General features: G+C 47.3%; 2 protein-coding genes across 5 annotated transcripts in view; one reads left to right on the top strand and one right to left on the bottom strand.

Moving 5' to 3' along the window:
- Zfhx3 (zinc finger homeobox 3) overlaps window positions 1-7,366 on the bottom strand; it is a 244,019-nt gene extending 236,653 nt beyond the window's left edge. For 2 of the 4 annotated variants that reach the window (XM_027405955.2, XM_035442664.1), the window contains exon 1: window positions 7,235-7,366. The gene's annotated coding sequence lies outside the window, so the exon portion shown is untranslated. The remainder of the gene's footprint in view (window positions 1-7,234) is intronic. The other 2 variants (XM_027405956.2, XM_027405957.2) reach the window with 2 other exon arrangements.
- An 84-nt stretch (window positions 7,367-7,450) lies between these two features.
- On the top strand, window positions 7,451-18,678 carry LOC113834683 (spidroin-2-like). The gene is made up of 3 exons (XM_027406096.1): window positions 7,451-7,619; window positions 7,790-8,025; window positions 17,266-18,678. The coding sequence occupies exons 1-3, from the start codon at window positions 7,451-7,453 to the stop codon at window positions 18,676-18,678; spliced, it is 1,818 nt and encodes a 605-aa protein (XP_027261897.1).
- The last annotated feature ends 1,035 nt before the right edge of the window (window positions 18,679-19,713 follow it).

The raw sequence follows: 19,713 nt of genomic DNA, 5'->3' as shown, positions 1-19,713 counted from the left end.
GACCAAAGGTGTCATGAAGTGAATCCGCTTTCCTAAAATCAGGATCTCTGACCCATGAAACCAAGCTGAATAACAGTCCACATGGGAGGGAGGGGCGCTGACCTTAGATGGGTCTGGTTTCCTGAGTCATTATTTTGAAAAAGACCATGCCTCCTTCCTGATCTTGGTTGTCAATATGACTACTATACCTGGAATTAACTAAAACCAAAGCTGCTGGGTACTCCTATATGGGGTTTTCTTAGATTATTTGAAGCAGGAAGACCCACCCTAAATCTGGGTGGCATCTTCTGGTAGAAGGAAGCTTGATTTTTCTCTGCTTGCCCTCACTCTCACAGGCCAAGTCCATAGATCCTGTTGCCCTGGCACTCCATCAATATCATAAGAAACTTCTTTGGGATTCCAATATAGACTAAAGACATGCACCTTTCCAGGAGCCCTCCAGGCCTTAGGTGCCATATTAGAACTACTGAGACATCCTGCCTGTGGGCTGAACAACTACCAGGTTCTTGGCCTCCCCAGCAGGAGGCAGCCATTGTTGGACTATCCAGTCCACATCCTGTAAGTCAGTCTAATAAATCCCCTTTTAATACCTATGTTCATTCTATCTGTTCTGTTCCTTTAGAGAACCCTGATCAACACAGCTCTTTCTTTAAAAGACCTACAAGTTCTCTGGTTTCCCCAAAGATGCATGTAGGTTTAAAAGCTGTGGAAGGAAAACCAGTTTCCACTTTCTCTTTGAAAAAGGCAAGGGGTAGGGAGGTGGGGTACAACCTACCGCTGCCATTCTGTTTACTTACCTTGTTTTATTTTTGGAGTCAAGGTCTAAGTACATAGCTCAGACTAGCCTTGAACTCCTGATCCTCCTACCACAGCCCTCCCAAAATGCTGGGATTATAGATAGGCATGTACCGTGTCCAGTTTATTTGGAATGATACTTTCAAAGTGGATAAAATACTATCTTATGAAAAAGTAGGCAACCCAGGTTGAGATCACACATGTTCCTCAAGTCCCCAGCAATCAGTATGATCAGATTTAATAAAGAGACAGCATTCAAGAGCTTGGCAGAACAGAAATGGCCTTGAAAAGCCAGTGCTTTGGGAGTGACACCCACCCCCAACACATAAGGGTCTCTTCTTTATGTGTCCAGAAGTTGACTTGACACTTTCATTTGAATGCAAATATTCCACAGAGAGATGGTAAAGCTGTTATAAGGAAAGCAAAATCCACTTCCCCAAACTAGCCAAGTGTACATTAAGAACCAAGGCCCCAAGCCAAAGAGCATTTTAGGAAGCAGGTCTTGAAACTACACACGAGGCTTCATTGTCTCCTGAGCAGTTAAGGAAAATTGTTTAAAAAAAAACAAAAACAAAAAACAAAAAGTTGCTGAGGAGCATTTAAATTTTTTTTAATTAAAAAATAAAGGTCCGTGTGTCCTTTCGCCTATTTCTCCTGGACAAGCTGTCGGGAAAAGCTATGAAAGTAGGCCACTCAGAGACTGGAGGAGTGGGGAACAAGTGAGTTCATGTCTGCATAGACATGTTCTTTAGAGACTTAGGGCAGTGTGGACTCCTGAAGAGGAGTTTTTTAGACACTAAAAGAGAGACTTGCACATTTGAACAAGCACTTACAGAACTTGGGACTTGGGCCTGGAGCTGAAAACAGCTATCAAATTAAGACCTGGACCTTCTGGGTGCTGGACTAATCTGACATCAGCCCCTCTGATCAGGAAGTTCCAGAGAGAGACAGGCAGTCACCTTTGAACTGGAATTTCAACAGTGAAACACACAGCAAGCGAGCCAGTGACTGATGTGTATGCAGACACCAGTTTACCCAAAATATAGCTTGGCCAATGCTCCCAGTGTGTCTCCAATCCCACTGGCTGGAGTCAGGATCAACCAAAAGCCCAACTGCCCTTTGCTCGAGCCTTCATGTGATATGGCTCCTAACAGTTAAAACTCCTCACACATTAAGAATCATAGTGTCAGCTGGGCGTTGGTGGTATATGCCTTTAATCCCAGCACTTGGGAGGCAGAGGCAGGAAGACCTCTTCGAGTTCAAGACCAGCCTGGTCTACAAGAGCTTGTTCCAGGACAGCCTCCAAAGTCACAGAGAAACCATGTCTTGGGGGGAAAAAAAAAATCAAGGTGTCCACTCCCAATCTGTCAGCATGCATCATGACAATCCTCAAAGTCACCCCCATGTAGTACTCAAGCCTACTACTAACCCCCTGCCAAAACACATTGGCCCTGACTCCAGAAGCACCCAACAGAGGTCTCACTCCCAAATCAAAGGTTTGTGGCTGAAGTTGTTTGCAGGACAATTCATAGCATCAGCTGCAGAAGGAAACACACCTCCTAACTGGGAGTGGTGGTGCATGCCAGCACCAGCATGTGAGGCAGAGGCAGGCAGATCTTTTAAGTTTGAGACCAGCCTGGTCCAGGACAGCCAAGGCTGTTACACAGAAAAAATTCTTGTCTTGAAAACAAACAGCTGGGCGTTGGTGGCGCATGCCTTTAATCTCAGCACTCAGGAGGCAGAGGCAGGAGGATCTCTGCAAGTTCGAGGCCAGCCTGGTCTACAGAGCGAGTGCCAGGACAGGTTCCAAAGCTACACAGAGAAACCCTGTCTCGAAAAACAAAAAAAAACAAACAAAATAATAAACAACATATGAGTTAACTGATCCAGTTTTCTCACTTCCACTCAAGGGGTTTCTAGTGATAACTTCAGATACCCCAGAAATTCCTAACTCTTGCCCTCAAGACCCATTTAAGATCAGATTCAAGAAAAGCACTTCAGAGGATCTTGAAGACCCTGGTGTGACTTCTTTCCTCCCAGAAAAAGAGACACAGCCCTTCCCCATCTCCAAACCTCAATTCCAAACCAGTAGGAAACAGAAGGGGTATAGGGTAGGAAGGTAGTCAAATATCTGGCCTGTATCAAGTCTCCTTTCTCTGGAAGCCTCAGACCTGACTGTAGAGGGGGAGTTTAAAGAGTACAATTAAAAAACAAACATTTAAGCCCTTCACAGGATGCAGGTAAAGTAGGACTCCTCTGGAGAAGCATGTCTCACACACACACACACACACACACACACACACACACACACACACAAATCCTCTTGTTGGCAGGCCTATATGGTGGAAAGGGAGAAGGGCTAGCCCAAAAGGTAGATAAAGCATCATCAGGTCTTTCACTAAGAGTCATGCATTGGGTTAAACAACACAATACAATTCTTGATGTGCAGCAGAGCCAATCTGCCAGCTCATGAACTGTCTGTCTCCTCCCGTTTTGATTTGCATCTTTATCCTTGCAAATTTATAAAAACAAAAACTTTAGCAAATCAGCAGCCAGAGCAACTTTCGAGGGCAAAGAACTTTCTAGAAATGCTCCTGTCACTACTACATTTGTGGCTTGTCCTCAGTCCTTACTAACCTGTTCCCTGACTCAAAGGATGAAAAACAGGATAGGAAGAAAGGGGAGTGGGTTAAAAATGAAAAAACACAAGCCATGCCTCTACATCACTGCCTGTTAAAGCAGGAACACAATGTTGCTGTCTGTCAACTGGAGCTAGGCCTTGCTTTCCTGAGGTCCTTGGATCCTGTGTCTGTAACAGTCACTTACCACACAAAAAAAAAATAAAAACAAAACAGCCTTCTAACATCTGATTGCCACTTCCCAAGAACCGTCTGGCAATCAACTTTAAATCATACAGAAAATAAATCTGACAGTTGTTGATTTGATAGTTTTGCTCCTTAGTCTGGATTTTGAAAGCAGCTTGCCAACAACCCCAGATTTCTGCCTGGGTCTCTCCCTCTGGGCAGTCTGAGGAAATCTCAACTTCTGTCTGTCTGTCTCTCAGTTTCAGTGGCTTCACAATGCTCAGGACACTGTGCTCAGGACATGACCAGTAGCTTTAGGACTTACTGAGCCTCACTCCTGTGGAGGAATTCCCTGGCTTGGATTCCATTAAATCGGGCTGCCCAGTTTCCTGACCACAGTTCTTTAACTCAGAGAGAAAGGATTGGAGAGTCACAGCTATGCTGTGATTTCTAACAATAACCATTACAACCAAATTCTCATACCAGAGCCTGTGGACAACCGTATGAAGTTCAAGATAATGGAATCTGCCTTCCTGTTGTGTTTTGATGGTACCGCCCCCATACTGGTTAATTACAACAGCCTTGGGAACCAGAGTAGGCCAACAGGCCCAAACATTACAGCAATCGGCCAGCCTAACAGCAAGCAACCATTTTAATCACAAATGAAAGCAAAAACCACAGCACATACTGTACTCCTTGAGGTTGCTACAGCGAGCATCAGGTGCATTTATTCTTGCAGTGCTGGCCAGCCAGGAGGTGGGGCTTAGACAAGCTTCCGCAGCCAGACTCCCCACTGCCTCCCCACTGAGGAAAGACTCAGGGCCTTAAGCTGGGAAGCAAGCTAGGAACTCTTCCAGGCATCAATGCAGACAGCAGGCAGGAACAGCAATTCCACACATTTTGAGAAAACACTGCTTAGTCACTTAAATATTTACTTTTAAAGATGAAACTTTTGGAACTCCCCAGTAAAACTAAGTTGCCCAGGAAGGCATCTGTTTTGGGCCCTCAAGCATTCCTAAGCTCTCACACTGTCACTTCCAAAGCCTCCAGAAGATACACCAAAAGGAACAACAGTTCAGACATGGCACATGTATATACAAACACGCACACATCAGCAATAAGGACATAGTCCATGAACACCACATGTGACCAAAACTTCAGTTTTAGTTCCTTTAAGAACCAGCTAAACCTCCGTCAGCATGAGCAGACCAGTTCTATCAGTCTGCATTTACAGATTTATTCTAATAAATGAACCCCCTTTTGGGTTGCCCAAAGTGAGCCAGGCCTGTCCTGGAAAAGTATAAAAGCCACCACTTTTAAGTCCTAATGGTGAAGGCTGAAATCTCACGTATTTGAGCTCCTTGACACTAGGAAGTCCAATTGGCACTAAGTTTACATGGCAGTTAAATCCAGTCCCAAAACAGCAAGAAAGCACTTTGCTGTCTGCCTGGAAGTACCGTTTTCTTTGGGCCTTTCCACATTCCCTTAGCATTCACTTGTGCAAGGAAACCAAAATTAATGTTTTAGGTGATTGGCAGTTGCAGCTCATTGTTTTTGTTGTTTTCAGAGCCAGCAAGTTCTTGTCAATCAAAACAGATTTTAGATGTGGAAAACCAGAGTTCCATCCCACAGACAGCAAGTATACCTACTGGGTGGGGTGAGAGGGAGGCAAGTGACCCCTGCCATAAAGACAGAAAGTCTTCAAGGCACTTAATTCCGTGCCGTTCCAAAAGAACTGCTTTCAAAGTGTACAAGTGCTTGGTTCTGCCACCGACCCCATGTTGTTAAATAACACTTGTGTAATTAAATAAAAGACCCAGTGTGACCCCCAGCCAACTCTGAGAGCCACTTTACATGTCTTCTGAAAGCCATACTGGAAATCAAATGCAGACAATCTCTTTTGTCCTGTGACTTAGAAAAGAAAGGGGTAAAGTTGCTCTTGGCCTTCATGGCTGCACACTCTCTACAAGGGAACCTTCAAGAACCCCTCCAAACTAGATGAACACAAATACAGGTATGCAAACATACAAGCATTTACCTCTCTCCAAAGACCCCATTCTTGAAATCCTTCAATGATTAAGAATCTTGGTCTCCAGATCACTCATAACCGTTTGCTATGTCTGTGATTTAGAATCTCAGGCTGCCGGTGGATGCTGTGATAACAAGAAACAGGCTCCCAGTTCCCTACTGCAGCCTGTTACCTTGGAAGGGCTATGCTTTCCTATTTAATGTAGTCTGGGCCACAGCACTCTAGCCCATCCCACTGGAACTCGTGATTTTTAGGGTTTCCCTTGAAAGCTATCCAGAAACCACAGCCATTAAAAGAACATGAAGGTTTGACACCTCCTGAATTTAGGAATGAGGGGACTCTAGGGGCCAACTCTACAAACTTACACCTGCTGCTTGATGGCAAAGAAACAGTTACCCCCAGCTAGGGTGAGCTTCAAATTATACTCTATTTATTTAGTGACTCGTCTCCAAGGATCTCAAAGCATGAAATGAAGTAAGATGAAGATGACGTGTAACTTTCTCACTATCTCTCTTCAAGGATTAAGTCTGTTTGCCTTGCTGTTCCTTGATGCCTTCGACCAAGCAGGCCCTACTTGGCCAGAGCCTGAAGAAGAGGCCTTCCCTGGGTTCCAGATGGGAAGTCTATACTCTCTATGGTTATGTGCCAGTGCTTCAAAGGCTGACAAATGGCACAAATGCAAAGGGTGAAGTACCCTCCTGGATTCACCTGCTCACCGGCTGCCTTTAAACCAGTTTGGCATACCGGTACCACTATGTCAGGCTGTTCAAACTCCTTTGAGTGTATCATGTATGGGCTATGTATGGGCTTTTCCCTGAGGGCAAGATCCCTCATCATCATTACATAGATATGTACAAGACAGGGCTGTTTTCCAGAAAGCTTGTTTCTCTCCAAGCCTAAAAATTACTTTTGAGTTGACATTTTTTTTTCTTGTTGCTACCCTAACTTGGACACCTCTCATCTTTAACTGGGTAAAAATCTTACCTCTTCCTTCACACCCCCCCCCCATAGCAAATAAATGCTGCACGGGCTCTGACAGGAGAACAAACCAAAATTAGAGGGCGGCCAAGATGATCTCCATAGGTCCCCTCCAGCTCTATACTGATTCTCTCTTTAATTACTCCTCAAACAGGCACATTCTTCACATTGCTGCAAACTGACCAGCGATTTCTAACTCTCTCTCTCTCTCTCTCTCTCTCTCTCTCTCTCTCTCTCTCTGTTGTGTGTGTGTGTGTGTGTGTGTGTGTGTGTGTGTGTGTGTGTGTGTGTCTGAAGAGGGTATGTTCCAAACGAAAGAACCCGAAGTTCTCGGTGGCACCAGCACCCCAAGTATTAGGAAGGTAGGAACTACCCCAAAAGCAGAATGAGGAGGAGGTCTGAGAGGAAAGCGAGAGGGGATAGAAGGAACGTACTCCCGCGCCCAGCAGACTCTAGCCACTCTCTCCCCAGGTAGGTTCCCACTGGAGTCTAGGAGTTCAAGTGCATCCAGCCTGCCCTTCCCCCACATGCCCCAAGAGAATGGGAAGTTCAGCCAAGACTCGCAGCACCTGCCTCCAGCGCTAGGCCGGCTGCGAGCCGCGCGGCGGGGGAGGGAGGCTGCACTCACCTGGCACACAAAGCCTCCGTACACCTCGGGAGGAAGGAGGCACTCGGAGGTCCGGGGGCCACCACTCCGGCCTGTGCGACAACGGGAGATTCCAGCGGCAGCGGAGCCCCGAACTTACCCACCCCAGGCGGCATTCTCCCCACCTCCCGCTGCCCCCCGGGCTCAGCGGTGGCGCAGGCTAGGAGCGAGGGGCCTGGCGGCAGGGGCGGGGCGCGCATGGTGGCGGCCCGGGCTGGCGATCTTCGGGCTGCCCGGGGAGGGAGGTCCCCCAGGCGCGGCGGGGATTCACCCACGGGGCGCGGCGCTGCGTCCCGGTCCCCGTCCCGGCCTGCCCGCCTCTCTCCTCCTCCTGCGCCGCCCGCCCGCCCGCCCGGAATCGCTTTATGTAAATGAAGCTCAACTCGCAGTTTGCAGCGCGCACCGCCCGAGGAAGGGGGGCGGGCGGGGCGGGGGGCCTTCGGGGATCCACATTACACAGCAACAAAGCGGAAGGTTAATTTGAAACTCACAGCCCCGCAGCCTCTCGGCTCCCCGGGCAAAGCCTGACATCTACAGTCGCGCTGGGCGCAGGCCGGACTGCTCACGGTGGCCGCGCCCGCGTGCCTGCGGGGACCTGGGGACATAACACACAGAAGCAGGGCCGAGTCTGCTGGGCCCTGGCTCCCAGCACCGGCCTTGGAAGCAGGCTGGGCCGCACTCGCCTGGGGACAGGAGCCTTGGCTGCCCCGGCCTACACCAACCCGGGAACCGGCCCGGCAGGAACAAAGCCGCGTCCCCGAGAGGCACTGACCGCACCGCTCATCAAAAGTCAAAGGCCGGCCTGGAAGAAACGGACGCGCCCTCAGCCACCAAAAAAAAAAAAAAAAAAGGAAGAAGCAGCAGTCCGGGCCTCCGAACCCTGATCCATCAGTCTCTGGGCCCTGTCCACGTCAGAGCCAGGCCACTCTTAACAGGAGACTCTAGCCAATGTGGACAGGAATTTATTTGAAACACACACCCATCCTATTAACTGCTTCACAGAGAACTTCTGTTTTTCAGCTGCAGAAACTTGCGAAAACATCCCCTACTCTCCACTGAGAGTTTAAGGACAGTTTTTGAGGAGAGAGGAGAAAAGGAGAAGAGAGGAAGAAATGACTAGAAAAGGACGAGCAGTTTGCAGCCACCCGATTTAAGGAAGGAGACTGCCCTTAAAAGCCACACAGCATTTCAGATAGGGCAAGAAAGGTGCTGGTCTCAGGGGGAGTCTACCACCAGGATCAAACCGAACAAGGCCACCTCAACTGGTGCATCTGCTGGGCACTTCTAGGTTCCCCTAACTTCACCTTTTACATCCTATTATGTAAAGGCAGGCCCCTTGAAATCTCACCGGAAGTCTCCAGTCCTCTCAGACAGAATTCCACCCTCCTCCTAAATCTAGTCTTCATTCTCAGCACAGAAAGAAAGACACCTGCTTTTTCTCTTTCAGAAAACCAGCCACCCAGGCTGCCCCTGCAGCCGCGAGTCTTTTCCTACTGCACAATAATGAACCATGCAAGTGTTAGAAATATAATAAGCTCACCAGGCGAAGAGCAGAATGTATGGAATCGTATTTGCATTAAGCACGCGTTAACAGGGAGGAGAGGGGGATGCTTGGTTGGTGAAAACTACCATGTCCCTGTATAGAAAGCATTTTGTACAATAGAATTCGGGTTCAAATCGATGTAAATACCTAACCTGTTGGGTGCAGACTAACCCCAGTCTATATTTTAGTACAAAAAAAAAGAGATTGCAATTTCCCCCCCCAAGCTAGGGCCTTGGAAGAAAAGAACTGCCTTAAGGGAATCAAGTCGATTAGGGACAAAGAAGGGCAGAGGCCAAATTTAGTCCAACTTGGGGTGGGGGGAAAAGAAGGGCAGAGAGCAGAAAGGGGGGGTGGCGGATGGTTCTGTAAACCAGAGTATGGCCACTGTAAAGCTGTTCCAGACTGCCTGACCTCGGGCTCAAGAACAGGTGGTGTTTTCAAAACACACTGTTATTTATGTTAGCCACATGAGTCAGGAACACCTTAAAGAAAACCAATTAATAATTTAATTGAAAAAGTGACTATGAATAATACATGAAGATGATGATGCCAGCAGTAAGGCAAGCAACGTGGCCCTCCACTCAGAGATGCCCCCTGAAAATCTCTTTGGGAAAATACAGAGTCCAGCCCCTCACTCCTCACCTAGAAACAACCCCATGGGCCTAGCTCATGAAGTAAAGACAACAGGAAAACATTTCTACTCCTGGAAAATTGAATTTTGCAGCTTTCTCTTGAGTTTTATTCATGGGACAACCTCAGAATCTCGTAATATGGTGAGTGTGGTAGGGATGGGGGGGGGGGCGCAGGATACACATAAATCCCTCCAACAAAATGGAAGCTAGAAAAACCACAAGACAAGATTTAAAGTAATCTGAGACACTAAGGAGGGGTCTGGCAGAGGGGTTCTGCCTTGATTCTGCCAATGTCCCAGGTCCTGGTGACAGGCCTTCTACACCTCAGAAGCCTGACAAGCAGAAAGGAGAGTGACCCTGATCCCTTTTCTTTATCTTAATCCTGCAATAGCTACAGGCATGGTGAGGCCTACTCAAGCCTGTCTTTGTTCCAGACAAAAATTTCACAGGTAAGCAAGCCATGGGCAGGTAGCCTATAGCCTGTATAGACCATAATGAATATGATGGACTGCATAAAAGATGGGGCACTACTTGGGGGGCAACCCATTTTCATCCTTAACCAAAGCAAGACCTCTTCAGAGGGAATTTGCAAAGCACACACTGACATATTGAACCATCAGTTTCTCTGAAATCCATGTTGCAAATTCTGTCCCCAAGCTCAGGACAAGAGAGCTGCCTGATGTTAAACCCATGTCTGCCCAGCACTGACAGCCTGATGTTCTCTGCTGCATCCTGAACACAATGACAAATAAAGCCACTGTCAGAAAAGGCAGTTCTTCAACAGTTCTCCCAGTCCTCCATCCCCAGGCCTGTCTCATCTAGAAAGCCTGATTGGCAACAGCCAAAGGATAAATATTTAAAAATAAACCAGGGAACGCTAGCCCCTTCTCTTCTCCTCCCCTTACTCATTCTCCAAGCCAGAGGTCTGCCCACTAATGCTTAGCTGGCTGATAAATTACAATTCTCTAACCCAGCCAAACCTGCTCCCTGCACCTCCACAGTCACTGTCTAATGCTCTATCCCGCCACTTCGGCAGAGCTAAATATGATCTCTGACTGAAGATGTAGTGGATGTCAGCATTCCAGCCCCTCTTCAGAGCACAATTGGGTTTAGGTAGATGTATGTAATTCTTCCAGATCATTCTATTTTTATTAAATTATATATCCACATTGATTTTAAAACTTGTGCTTAAATGATCTGGAGGCTTTAACCTGGGATGGAGGACAGAGACACACACAGACATGTCCCTCAAATAAATAAAAATACATTTGAAGCTGAGTCTTGCTCCAAGGTCTGAGCTCACCCCACCAATACAAGGTAGTTTTATTTAGGGGCCAAGACCAGCTGGGGGCCCCAGGCCTCCTGGGTATGATACAGAATGCAGACCAACCTCCAGGCAGCATAGCTAGCGAAGGATAGAGCGCCAGAAGGCCCTACACAGACGTTTTGTTTCATATTTCTCTAACAGGAACCTGGAGGTCTTCATGTATCATGGCAGTGCTAATTCCATAGATTAATTTTTACCCCATCATAGATGCTATGTTATCTAGTTTATTTGCTGCCCTTCCCAACCCACCTCCTAAACCATATACATGAGAAAGACACAAACGAGTCATCTGCCTTTAAGTCTGTGACTCAAAAGAGTTTTCCCAAAATAATTTTAAATGGCAAAGTCCAAGTCTCAAGGAAGCAAAAATACAGAAGTTGCCTTAAAACAGTCTTAATGTTAGGCAAATAGATCACCATGCTCTCTCTCTCTCTCTCTCTCTCTCTCTCTCTCTCTCTTTTCTTTTTTAGAAACAAAAATATTTTTTCTGAAAGGGCAAAGAGAATTTGCCATGCAAGACTTTTATACCCAGGGGGATTTTTACATTTGCTTTTCTAAACCTTGAAATTGAGAATTTAAATGACAAGGCAGACAGATGCTTAAAGACAGCATCATCGCAGTCAAAGGTCTACATGCTAAGGAGAGAGTGGCGCTTTGTTTGGGCCAAGGGGAGAAAAAAAGAGGTGGACTTCCCATTTTGTCCCTGAGCCATCCCCCAACTGCCTGACACATCCCTTCACAGTGGCCAGAAAACCACCGAATTCTTGGAGGGGACGGAAGTTCGGGCAGAAGAAAGGAAACAGGAAACAAGAGAGGAAAAGAAAAGGGACGGGATATTATCTGTTTATATAAATCCTACTTAAAAAAAAAAATCTCAACCCAGTATCAATTCCACCTTACACCAACCAGTTTGTACTCAAGTTTAAGCAGTGCATTCTGTCAGACTCCCAGCCATCCATCTCAGATTTTTTTTCTTTTTAATGAGTAATTTCATGTAGGTTTCAATTCTTCCTTAGCCAATGATCACTTTTAAGTAGTGGACAGGACACCAGAAGATAAACAAAAGATGGCCCTTTCATGCTTTACCAGAGTAATGTTAGAATCCCATCTTTTTCAATTCATCTTTTCACTGCAGTTCATTTTTGTTAGAAATCTGTGCTAATCTGACTTCACAGTCATCCCCAACCCCACCCCCCAGCTGAAATTTCACATATCCTCCAAGTCAGCCAGTGTTTTAGAGTCTGGGTTTCTATTGAGGCTGTTCCAATCGCCAGTGAGGCCTATGGTGAAATGTGCTTCATGCTGTTCCGTTTGTCTCTCTGCGGACAAATAGAAACTGTGAAATTTAAAGAATGGATAAAAAAAAAATCTAAAACAAAGAGGTTAAAAAAATAGGACAAATGTTTTTGCTTTTGTGTCTCCCTGCTGCAATTGTTTGGGGAAGCCTGCATTGACAATAACCATGAGCAGGCCATCTAAAGGCGATGCGCTCACAAGGGGACTCCTTGCCTGCTCCCTTTGGTCTGGGAGAAAAAGTACCTTAGCTCCGTTCTCCAGGAACAAAAGGCTGGGGCCATAGAAGGGAGGAGAGGTTACTGGGCTTTCACAGGGAGCCAAGTGTCAAAGCTGGTTCATTTTTCACCCTTCTTAGTTAGAAAACAGCTTAGGGACTTCCTAATGACTCCTTTCCCCTCTCTATTATTGCTAAACCTAAAAGGACAAAACAATAACATATTTTATATACATATGTGTGTATATGGGTATGTTGTGTGTATGTGTGTGTTCGAGCGCGAGAGCGCTTATACACACACACTTTTTTAAAAACTTAAAACCCACCATCCCAGTAAAGGAAGTACTTTGGGGCCTACATGAACCGCTTCCCACGTTCTTTCTCCCCATCCTACTTACAGGAATAGGAGGTGCTGGGGGAGAGGTTTGGGGGGAAAGGCCTGAAAACAGTTTCTTTTTTCACAGCATGAAGTCAGATAATGCCAACCTCACATTCACAACTGAATCTCAATCTGAAAATCATCACTCAATGGTAATGGCGTTTTTTTTTTTTTTTTTTTTTTATTTAGGGTTTAGGGGTTTAGGTTTTTGCATGAGAGAGTGTGTGTGTGTGTGTGTGTGTGTGTGTGTGTGTGTGTGTGTGTGTGTGTGTGTTGTTTTGTTCTTTTTTTTAGAGATGTCCTAGAGAACTGGACAGTAAGGATGTATTAACCCAGACAAGGTGTGGCAGGGGCCAGGGATTGGTGGTGCCACCAGGAAAGGAAGCTGGGATGAATCACTGCATGCCATGGAAATACTGGGGCAAGTGGGTGTAGGAGTGTTTAACCAGATTAACGTACTGGAAGTATCTTCCCAGACAGGCAAAACCCTAGGCCCAAGCAAAGAAAGACATTCAACCCCCCAAGCCAGACCTGACTGCTCAGGAAACACACAGACACACACACACACACACACACACACAGACACACACAGATAGACACACACAGACACACAGACACATAGACACACACACACACACACACACACACACACACACACACACACACACACCCCTTCCCAAAGCAGGCACAAGGCTCTGACCAAACAGCAAGGTCAGAGGGAAGGACGAGAGGGCCCAGCGAAGAAGCACAATAAACACTCAAATATGAACGGAAATGACATCAGCAAAGTGAAGGACCTGTTTACTGCAGATCAAAACAAAACAAACTTCCAAACCTTTTGTGTACACAAGAGAACTCTATAAAAAGCCTTGCTAAATGTCACTAGGGTCTACACATCGGCATCCCAATAAGAAAACACATGCTGGTTACTGGAAGGGTTGGGGGGAGGGGGATGATGGAAAGAAGATGGAGGTAGGGAGATCAATCCCAGCTAGGGCCAAAATGCCAGTTGCTGGTTACCCCCTCTGCTGAGTCTTAATATTTATTGGTGTTTATAATCTGAAAGCCATGCTCTATGTTTCACTTAATACAAGGCCAGACAGCGTTGTCTAATGAGGCAGCATTACAATCAGCTTGTAATGCTGAATTTTTAATGCTGCCAAGGATTCTGTTACATAATAATATGAAAAACAGAAGCTGAACGTAGGGTCACAATGACAGGACCTCCCTAGTGCCACTAGCCTGGCTTCCCTTGCCTCCGCCCACTACCACTTTCTTATTTGAAATCAACTCTCCATCCCTAGACAGGAGGTCGATATGGAAACCAAGAGGATTTCTTAGGAAATCCACGCTTTTCATTATTTCGTAGTATCTTACCCAAAGTTCTATGTCAGGAGTTTGAATTCTAGCTTATCTGGGGTTAAAGGTCTAAAATGAAAATTATTTCTTCTTGAAGGTGGGGGTAGAGGCTGAAGAGACAAAGAAGAGAGGGAAGAGGACGGCTTATTTTTAAGCAAATCAAGCCATTTTAAAAAATGAAAATAAAATCACAGAAGGAGAAAGAACTAGTGGGGGGTGGAAAGGTGGAGTTGGCCGCCCATATTCATAGCTGCTGTTCTCAGCTTACACTGGAGTAATTTAAAAGCATACATACAGCCGCGTTGCTTCTCTCTGTAATACCCCAAGACTGTAAATCTATAACCACTGCAATGATTTAGTGATTAAAAACATGATAACATATTGTGTAACTGCAAACCACAGAACCCTTGCCAACTCTCCTCCAAGATAAAGGGGGGGGGGGTAACAGAAAATGTGCTGCTTGCAGGGATCTTCCTAAACTCAAAAGATTTTAATGAAAGGACCCATACAGTATACAATCTCAAAAGAGTGTGGGATTCTGTGTGAAGCCAGAAAAGAGACAGTAAAGGGGATGATGGGGGGCTAGCTTTATGTGGGATTCTTTTCCTTGTACTAACAAATACGACCTAAACATGCCTTTTCCTTTCTCTCCTCCTTGTTTTTAATGGTTTGTTGTAACTGGAATGACTGGTCTTGTACACTGTCTTGCATATTCAAAGCTGCTTTGTAATAGCATCTGGAGACCCCACCTTATTTGCCTGAACTCAATGGGTTGTTTTTTTTTTTGTTTTTTTGGTTTTTTTTTTCCTTCCCCTCCTCCCTGGTTTTGTTTTGGATTTGGTATTGTAGGTTTTCTAGTGTCACTGGGAGCCCTGTCTATGGAGTGGAAGGACCTGATGCCTTTAAGCTACTGAGCTAACACCTAAGAGGGAAGCACAATTTGTAATGTGGCAGGAGGAGCCTAAGGCGCGAGCACACACACACACACACACACACACACACACACACACACACACACCCACCCACCCAAAGCAGCTGTAGGGGTTTGGCCTCTGAGCAGCTGACCTGACCCCATTCTGTATATTCTTTTATTTCCCCATTGCAGGATTCCTGCACCTTGGGTCAGATTAGTACTCAATGTGACCCTGAGGAGGAAGGCAGTCACCAAGCCCTGGAAAACTGTTCCATATTTAATGGGGGTGCCGGGATAAGTGCAAATACATTCAGAAACCACACACACACACACACACACACACACACACACACACACACACACAATCTGTCAGGGCTATCAGGCCATAAGACCAGCTCCTGGCCAGCTTTCTCAACCCACATCACTAAGAGCCTAAACTCTCCTTGTGTTCCCACCACCATCACCAAATCTTCATGCCTACAGCTCTAACCACCAACATACACATAACACAAACACTCCTTCTGAGACTTTGTGTTTAAAAAGTCCACAGATCTGAATCGTCTCCTCTCTGGACCAGAGCAGGGCAGTTTATTCAGAGAAATCAATAGGAAAGAGCATTTGCAAATATTTATATAAACCCAGTGTGTTTCAGCATTAAGTAATTAAAAACTAAAACCCAGGGAGGGGGGGAAAGGGAGGAGACACAGACAAGAGGAAGGCTGCTGGCCTCCACTGCTTTCCTGCCCACACCTCATCTCCCCAAACCACAATCCTTTCAAAAATGACTTCGTGTACACTTTTTGCGAAATCCTGTTCCGAACCATTTTCAAGATTATTTCAAAATAATCTCCAAATATGGATTTACCTACCACCATTCAGGACTGACTGTAAGATAACTGTCTTCTGTTCTCGTGCGCTCTCTCTCTCTCTCTCTCTCTCTCTCTCTCTCTCTCTCTCTCTTTCTCTTTCTCTCTCTCTCTCTCTCACACACACACACACACACACACACACACACACACAGGAGCTCGCCACTCTGGCTTTTGATATTGCTTCAGTCTCTAATACGTTACTCTTTTATATTCCTACCTCTACTTGTACTAGTTTAAAAAATCGAACAGAACATCATGAGAAGAGGAAGGCTGAAGCAGTGATTCAATAACGCAATACCCACCCGTGAAGTGCTAGGATAGTTCCTACTTCCCTCCAACTCAGGACACTTACACTTTGGGGGTTCAGCATTTGAAATCCTCACATGTAAACAAATACATAAACACAACACACACACTCAGTAAAATAAAGGGGTTATAACATGAGCCACTATGGAGTGAATTTCCCCTATATTGTTCTGGAAAGCTGAGCAGTAAATTCTGGTTATTCTGTCTCTAAATCTATTGGAAGAAACCGACAAAGGCACTGGAGCACTTCCACTGCAGGTATTATAGAAATTTACAGTAAATGTAGATACAAGATTGCATCACATTGCCCTATTGATTATTCAGATTGATCAATCTCTCCTCTACCATTTCCCAAGCCTCTTTTCCCAGGATCTCTGAAAAGTTGGCCAGTAACTAGCCATACATCCAAAGCAGGTACAAAAAACATATATTAAAGAAGAAAAACATAATTAATCCTCAATGCCCCCAAAGGGCTTGAGCCTTTCTTAAAATTCCAAAGTGAATTTATGTTCTGTAATTTGCATTAGAGCCACCGTATGTCATATTCTTCAAAGGTATTTAACAAGCCCTCCATTTAAAAGTCACTAACAGAAGGCCAGAAAATGGCAATCAGTTTCCTTCTTCCATATAGTCCTTAGATCAAGTTTCAATAATTGAAACCAATAAAAATTGACATGTTTCCCCTACTTCAAAGTAATGAGGGGTAAAAGTTAAGAGTGGGTGCTTTGAAGCACTCAAAGATTATGCCACAGTCGAAGGAATTGCACATTTCACAAAAGTCAGGTTCCAAGCAACGGATTCATTCACAAAGTAAAAAAATATTTTAATAGCTCCAAACACAATTAAAATGCACTTCATAAAACACTCTTAGATCTACCCCCCCAACTGACATGCAGAAGATTCTATACATTAAAATGTATCTCGTAAAATTAGAAACGTGCTTTTTTGTATCTAGTGGAGTGGGGCGAGGGATGAGAGTGGGTAACTGAACGTAAACAATCCCAGTTTCGCATGAGCAAAAGAGAGAGAGAGAGAGAGAGAGAGAGAGAGAGAGAGAGAGAGAGAGAGAGAGAGAAGAGAGGAGGAAGAGAGAGAGAGAGAAAAAAAAGAGGGAGAGGGATAAAAAAAAAAAAAAAAAAAAAGTCCTCCGATCCGATGTTTGCCTTTCAACTCAGCTGGCCGAGGAGGCCAGCAGGCAGGGTTGGCTCCGGCCCTGGCCGGCAGCTCGGCCCCGACCCCCGGGAGCCCCTAGTGTCCAGGACGCAGCCCCCTTTGCGCGTTCCTGGCGCTGCTCACCCGGCCGGGCAGAGAGCGCCCAGGTAGAGCTCGGCGCGGCTGCCTCGCCCCCTCCCGGACCCCGGACTACCACCGAGCTCCACGGCCCCCGGAGCGGCCCCGCGAGGAAGGCAGGCGCCCGGCCGGCGGGGCAGCTCCGGGCCGGGCGCGCGCTCCACCCAGGGCCCCGGCACCGCTCGGGGTGGGGCGCAGTGGGAGGGGGGGCACGCTGCACCGGGACCCCCACCCCGACAGTCGCTGCCTTTGTCTGGCCGAGGGGACCCGGGGCCGTGCGCCTCGTCCTCCCGGGCCCCGCACCCCGGTCGGCCCTGCCCTGCCCTGCCCGGCGGCGCCTCCAAAGTCCCCGCGCGGGCCTCGCCCCGGGCGCCTCCACCCTCCCGGGGGTCGCCGGCGGCTGCGCGGGGGCCGCGGAGGAGGGGGCGGCCCGGGTTTGGCGGCGGCGGGAGGAGGAGGAGGAGGAGGAAGAAAAGAGAAAGAGAAAGTTTGGCGCAGGGGGCAGGCGAGCGGGACGCGGCGAGCGAGCAGGGCACGGGCGCGGGGAGCGCGGGCGGCGGCGGCCGGGCGCGGGAGCCGGGAGGGGGCAGGACGAGCCCCATGCAAAGCTAGGCCCGGGCGCCGCCGGAGGAGGGGCCGCCGGCGTCCGGCGGCGGCGGGAGAGGAGGAGCAGGCGGGCGCGCGGCGGCGGCGAGCGGAAAGAGAGAGAGGAAAAAAAAAAAAAGAGGGAAAGTTGCCACTTACCGATTTGCTCCTCCGGTGCGCGGGCGGCTGCAGCGGCCGCTGAACTGCGGCGCGGCGGGCGGTCGGGAGCTGGCACGGTAGCTTTTTATCCCGAAAAAGAGGCGCTCCGGGCCGCGGAGCCACCATCAAGACAGCAGGTCGGCGGGCTGGCGGGGGGCGGCGAGCGGAGGACGCGCTGCACTAGGGGCGGCGGCGGCGGAGCTGGGAGGCGCGCTCGCGAGCCGCGGGCGAGGGAGGGCGGACCGAGCGGGGAGCCGGAGCCGGCCGCCGCAGCTGCCGCCGAGCAGCATGGTTTGGCGGGGAGTTTACAGCCTGACCCGGAGCGGGCAGAGGGCGCACGGAGGAGAAGCGGCGGCGGCGGCGCAGACAGGCTGGCTAGGGCTGTAATTGGGTTATGCAAAGCAGGACGGCGCGGCGGCGGCGGCTGCGGCCAGGAGGAGAGGAGGAGGCGGCGGCGGCGGCGGCGGCTGCAGCGGTCGGAGGGGACGCGCTGGAAGTGGGAGCTGATGAGTGAAAAGAAAAAAAAGTCTTTGGATCTTTATTCTGCTAATTAGTTTCCTGCAAAAAATGGCTGTGATTAATTCAGTGCGCATGTGCTTCATTACCCAGGCACGACGGGAAGGGCTAATTAGCCACCTTCTGGATCAATAAGATTCAGCAAAAAAGAAAAGGGGGAGGTGGAGGGAGGCAGAGGGGAGGAAGGGAGGAAAAAAAAACCAGGGGAAAGTGATGAGCAGGGCAAGGAGAGCAGGAAGAGAGGATGGGAGAAAAGCCTAGGCAGAGGGAGAGAGGCACCAAAAGTTTATGCATGTATTAAAAACACATACACACACACCGACACACACACACACACACACACACACACACACACAACACACACACACACACACACACATACACACACACACACAACCATGAAGTGAAGCAACAATAGAGACCTGGCTAAGATTTTTTTTTAAGATTTTTTCTTTCTTGTAATTTTTCTCTTTCTTTTTCTTTTTCTTTTCTTTTTCTAGAAAATGCAACAATGTTTAAATTAAGTAGTTAAGTAGGAAAAGAGCATGGGGGGGCAATAATGGCGTGGGACAGCTTAAAACAGAGGTTTAAAGAGAAAGACCAGAGGCTTGGAATGGAAGCCACTTTAAACTGCAAATCAGAGATTTTTTTTTTAAACCAAGGAAAATTAACTCTCCTTAAATAAGATGAAGAAAGAAAATACGGAAAAAACTTTAACACATACCATAGGCTAGACAAAAATCTGTATGTTCATTTAATTTCCTGACATAGATGCAGCCAGCACCCTCTGCTTCCCCAGAAGGACAGAGGATGGGGGTGGGTAGGATTAGAAAAAAATGAAAGGAGAAAAGTGAGTCAGAACTGGAAGGGAGTAGAGTTTAAGAAAAGGAAAAGTTGCCTTCGAAAAGAAGTCCAACTTTCCACCTTTCTGGACTTAAGAGAAAAGTAAAATCAATTTTCTCGTGTAAAGCCTGGGAAGCAGATGTTTTTAAAACACAGGAAGCTATTTTGCCATCAAACGCAGGGATGTAATAAAGGCAGCGAAAATAATTTCAGACGAAATTCATAAAAAA

This window comes from Cricetulus griseus, chromosome 3 (genome assembly GCF_003668045.3).
Source record: "Cricetulus griseus strain 17A/GY chromosome 3, alternate assembly CriGri-PICRH-1.0, whole genome shotgun sequence".
NCBI lineage: Eukaryota > Metazoa > Chordata > Mammalia > Rodentia > Cricetidae > Cricetulus > Cricetulus griseus.
Note: the sequence above shows the minus strand (reverse complement) of the source record. Positions and strands in the feature narration are given on the sequence as shown.